Here is a 5379-nt window from a genome sequence, read left to right as displayed (position 1 = left end):
GGAGTTCAGACGTGTGCTCTTCCGATCTAATCTATATTCTTCTCCAGTATCTCCATCTTTTGATAACATCGATTTATTTTAAAAAAACAATGGCTTATTTTTCTGAAGAAGCGTTCTCCCTCCTGAGTAAAGCCTGTAGCATCTCGCTCTCGAAAGGATGTACCTTAGGAAAGATATACTTGGCCTGGCGCGCACGTGAGACGCGACCGCGCGTCAAGTATAGTCTCTTGATACTCCTCATCACGAATTGAACACAGACTTGCACTTATGTCGATCAAGTCACACAGTCGAGTCCGTTATCTGTTCGGCGAGAGAGAAACGCGCGGCAAGGGAGTGCTTTTTCTTATTCCACCTTGTGCAGAGCGCGCGATCTTTCACATTTTTCTCTTAAACTCAGATTGATCGGCGGCTGGCCCAACACGTTCGCGTTCACGAAAGCGATCGCGGAGGACACGGTGCTGCGATACAGCGGCGACGGAATGCCGGTGTGCATCGTGCGACCGTCTATCGTGACTTCGACCTGGAGCGAGCCGATTGTGGGTTGGGCCGGCAGTATATACGGGCCCGTCGGCCTCCTGGTCAGCTCGAGCTTCGGCCTATTGCGCACTATACATTGCCACACCGACAAAAACCTCGACTTCGTACCGGCCGATTACGTGACGTCGTGCTTGATCGCCGCCGCCTGGTGCACCAGCACGAGGTGAGCCCGTTAATCTATTTATTAACAAATGCCGCTTTTTTTTCTTAAGGTGGCTGTGCGAGACGGAGACTGGCAATCGATGCTAATGAGCGCACAATAGAAAGGGTTTAAGCGCAATATAAATCATTTAATATTGAAATAATCTTTATAAACGACGATAATTTCTATCAGAAAAAAATATTCTAGTCGATCTACGAATTTTCCTTTCGTGTCACAATCCTTAAAGAAATTAAATTATTCACTAAATGTAAAACTATTCCTCAATTCCCTTCAACCTTCAATTTATACAGCGCATCGATCGGTTTGACAGAAACGCCTACACACACTGAGAGAAAAATTTTTTGTATTTGTAGCTATATTTGCAAAATACTATAGTTATGATTATTACTACTACAAAATTAATAATAATTATGTGCATAGTTTTGTCAACCAATATATATAATTGACATCAACAAATTTTGAAACTTACTATAAATTATAGTTAAATAATGATAACTGCAACCAGTTTTATGATAATTGCCGCTATTTTTATGGCAATAATAACTATAGTATATAGTAAGTTTCAAAATTTGTTGATGTCAACTATATATATTGGACGATAAAACCATGCATATAATTATTACTAATATTATAATAGTAATAATCATAATTATAGTACTTTGCAAATATAATTACAAATACAAAACATTTTTCTCTCAGTGCGGCAAGCTATTAATATTTTTGAATCTTAATTAAAATACGGAATTTAAGGATGAATTCTTTTGCGGGGAAAAAAATTCCCGGCTACTTTCTCAACGAATTAAAATTTAAATAAAAATTAAATTTGTTGATAGGAACACCGAGAGGGAATTTAAAGTGGACGTGGTGACGGGCGTCGTGCCGGACGTGGAAAGGATACCAGTGTACAATTACGTGTCGTCCTGTCAGAGGCCGATAACCTGGGACACATTTCGAAAACACGTACGCGCCCACGGATCAAGAATACCGGGTGTGAGAGACGTACGGCTGCAGTGTATGTTTTGGAACAGTAGACTGTGGGTGCACAAACTCCTCATGTGCCTGTTCCACTTGTTGCCCGCGGTCATGGCGGACGGGGCGGCCATTCTCACTGGCCGAGATTCAAGGTCGAGTATTTTTTTTCCTCTTTTTTCCCCCTTTCTTTCAAATACTCTCGAAATCTGAATCAGTGCATAGTCACTGATTTATCAATGGTTGTTCATTGAATGCGTCAGTCCCAAGTATGTCACTGCAGGGTAATCAGTGAAATTCAACTTCATTGACTCTCGAAAATTACTAATAAATAAGTGAATAATCGCTATAATCATTGACAAATCAGGCCCATTTTCGCAATGTATGGTTAACTAAAGGTTAAAAATTACCAAGAAGTTTATTGTTTAATAACGTTTGATTAGGACTTAACCATCAAGTTAACTTGATGCCAACTCAACTGATACGTACACGTAACCTTTAGTTTATTTGACTATAAGCTTATGAAAGTGTGTTTTAATAAACTTTCAAGTTTTAGTTAACCTAACTTTTTCGTTAACCATATATTATGAAACTGGGCGGACTTCGCTGTTCTCATCAATTGCACACCGGATTCTGTTTCACTTATTTATTAGCAATGCAAGGCGTTAAGTGAGATTAGGTTATAGCTACTGACTCAAACAGTGATTTTTCAGAGATTTTTCACTAATTCAGATTTAGAGAGTACACTTTACGGATCGTCAGAGTTATGTCAAAATACTTTTCGAGCAATCCGCTGTCGCAAGAAAGAGTGAAAAATTCGCGAAAATTTATAAAAATGTTGATATTGCGCAAGATGTAACGTTTCTTCTAAATGTTGTAATTCTCTTGGCACTTTCGTGATTTTCAGATGGTACCAGATTTACGATCTGATACACGCTCATCTCTCGGCGACGTCCTATTTTATGACGCAGCAATGGTGCTTCGGGAATAAAGCGGTGGTCGAACTTTGGGAACGAATGAACGCGGTGGATCGCGAGACTTTCGAATTCGACATGAGTAACTTTGATTGGAGCGAGTACATAAAACGAATGCTCCGCGGGATTCGCGACTTTGTCAGCAAAACTCCGTGGGACATTGTGGAAAAAGGATTGGCCGAGTACATTGAACTGTGACACGTAATGTTAAAAGTCAATCTGCGCATACGGAATGTATGAATTTTAGGTAAATCTATGTTATAACTTCAGGAGGCTTTGGGTCATTTAAGATCCAAAAGTCTTAAGGTCCATCTACAATGAGAGTAGTAAATCGTAAGAAATTGACCAATTATAGTCGAATATAAGAAGAATAATCGACTGTGATTGGTCAATTTCTTACGGCTTACGATTTTACTGTTCTCATTGTAGATGGACCTTATGTCCCAAAACATAATAGATGTAGTAAGTCGTAAACCGTAAAAAATTGACCAATCACAATCGCTTATTCTTCTTATATTCGACTGTGATTGGCTAATTTCTTACGGCTTAAGACTTACTACTCTCATTGTACATGGACCTTTAAAGTCCATCTACAATGAGAGTAGTAAGTCTTAAGCCGTAAGAAATTGACCAATCACAGTCGCTTATTCTTCTCATATTCGACTGTGATTGGTCAATTTCTTACGGCTTATGACTTACTACTCTCATTGTAGATGGACCTTTAGAGTCAAAAGCCTTAGATCTTAAAACCAATAATTTTCAAGCTACACAACGTTGAATAAACGTTGATAAAAAAATCAAATTTTCTTAAGTCCCTTAATTATCTCTTAATTTTCTTAAATCTCTTAAATATCTCAGGTTATATTTGACATAAATTTATTAGATAACTCGTTCACTCAAGTATTGGTTTTATAGATTTATATCAGATATAACTAAAGATTTAAGAAAATGTGATTTTTCTTTGAGGTACTTCAATGTCCTGCATTTCAAAAACTGTACTGATTTTAGAAACTATGTTTATTAAGATTTTTTAATTATTATAAGATTTTTGTGAGACCTTAAATGATCCAAAGAATTAGCTTTCTGAAGTTATGTGACATGGACTTAAAATACACTCTGTATAACCGAGTTGCATACATAATGTGCATACAAACGTGCTTTCTAATATTTAAATAGTTAAGAGATATAACTTGTGAAATCCATATTTTCCTCGTTAAAATAAAACAAAATATTATCAATTAAATCAACATTAATAGCTTTGAGACAATTCGCATAATTTTAATCTATTTTCTTGCTGTAGATTGTATAATCAGTTATAAGTAAACGATAAAACAAAAACAAAATTTTCTATTTAAGAAGATTAATATTTTTGGACGCATAACAGCAAATCCTATCTTTTTACTATAGCATATAGAGACAGTAACCAGAAAATATAACGAGTCTAACTGTGGGCGATGCGCAATTGCTAGCCAGTGAAAGTGGAGAAATTCGGAAAGAACGGAAAATGAACGTTACGTATATACGGTTGGGGATATAACGGCGGTGATTTATTATCGGTGATAGATTTCGCCGGTGATCCCGAACGCGAACGGTCGAGTGCCATAATGCGGCGAGTATCGCATACCCGGTGATACTCGAGCATATGTGCCGCTCGTAAAGCACGCCGGTAACAATGCGCGGCCTCTTCGGTCTGATTGCCATTGTTCCAGAGTGCAGGAGAACGTACGGCACGTCAACGACCACACGAAACACTTCATGGGACAAGGCGATAGATCCTCAGGAATGTGTAATCGCTTATGTAATATCACCTTCATTTAATTGCACTTCGAGGTATAACGCTGCATCGCGTTCAGATGCGATAGCTTGACATAAGTAAGATGGAATGCAGCTAATGGAAACCTCTACTATTCAGACGAATAGAATAAATAATTTCTCAACGGTACAAAATCAACAATACAAAAAAAATCGCGAATTAAAAACACGAAGAATATCTAGCTGACAATCATTATCAAATAATGAAATAGAAAGTAATACAAACATCATGTAAAAATTTACACAAAAATGCAACAGTTTAATACAATTTGAAAACAAATTGTGGAAATATATATTTCTTCAATAAAACTGACACTTAAAATATTCAGTTAAACTAACACGTACATTCATCTTTTATTTATCTCTATAGAATTTACATTTAAAATTACATTAGTTTCGTGTTATTTATTCATTTACTGATAAATTCTGTTACATATTTTAACATTGATAAATGTTAATTAATCTAACACAAAATATTCAAATTGAACATAATGATGATGCCTGACATTATGTTAAATTAACATTCGGATGGTAAAAATTCATATAAAAATTCAACACACATTTAAGTGGATCGCTTTTAACACAAATACGTAATATTTTTCTGCGTATTAATTTGCATGTTATTCCAATATTATTACATGTGAATTTATTTATAAATCGCCGCTACTTTCATTTGTTACCATTTCTTACTTTTACGATTTTATAATTACACAGTTGGAAAATATGTGTTAAATTCAATACATTTCAATGTTACGGACGGTCCACTTAAATTTTTGTTAATTTAATATAAGATGAATATGTTAGAAAGTAACACAATATCATATAAAAAAACGTAACACTAACGTAATTTGTACACGGAAAGAACGATTTTGTGAAAATTTTGTTAAAATCTAAAAATTTTGCTAAATACAGATCTGAAAATAA

At 35.8% G+C, this 5379-nt stretch overlaps 1 protein-coding gene across 2 annotated transcripts in view; it reads left to right on the top strand.

Moving 5' to 3' along the window:
• The window catches only part of LOC105460852 (fatty acyl-CoA reductase 1-like), a 10445-nt gene extending 6263 nt beyond the window's left edge, over positions 1 to 4182 (top strand). The window contains exons 6-9 of one of the 2 annotated variants that reach the window (XM_011707343.1): positions 398 to 700; positions 1534 to 1824; positions 2577 to 2890; positions 4051 to 4182. In XM_011707343.1, coding sequence (XP_011705645.1) covers positions 398 to 700; positions 1534 to 1824; positions 2577 to 2841 — 859 coding nt within the window. In that variant the 3' untranslated portion in view covers positions 2842 to 2890; positions 4051 to 4182. Of the gene's footprint in view, positions 1 to 397; positions 701 to 1533; positions 1825 to 2576; positions 2891 to 3315; positions 3887 to 4050 lie in introns of those variants that run through there. The other variant, XM_011707350.1, reaches the window with a different exon arrangement.
• The last annotated feature ends 1197 nt before the right edge of the window (positions 4183 to 5379 follow it).

Source organism: Wasmannia auropunctata, unplaced genomic scaffold, assembly GCF_000956235.1.
Source record: "Wasmannia auropunctata unplaced genomic scaffold, wasmannia.A_1.0 LD336101.1, whole genome shotgun sequence".
Lineage (NCBI taxonomy): Eukaryota > Metazoa > Arthropoda > Insecta > Hymenoptera > Formicidae > Wasmannia > Wasmannia auropunctata.
Note: the sequence above shows the minus strand (reverse complement) of the source record. Positions and strands in the feature narration are given on the sequence as shown.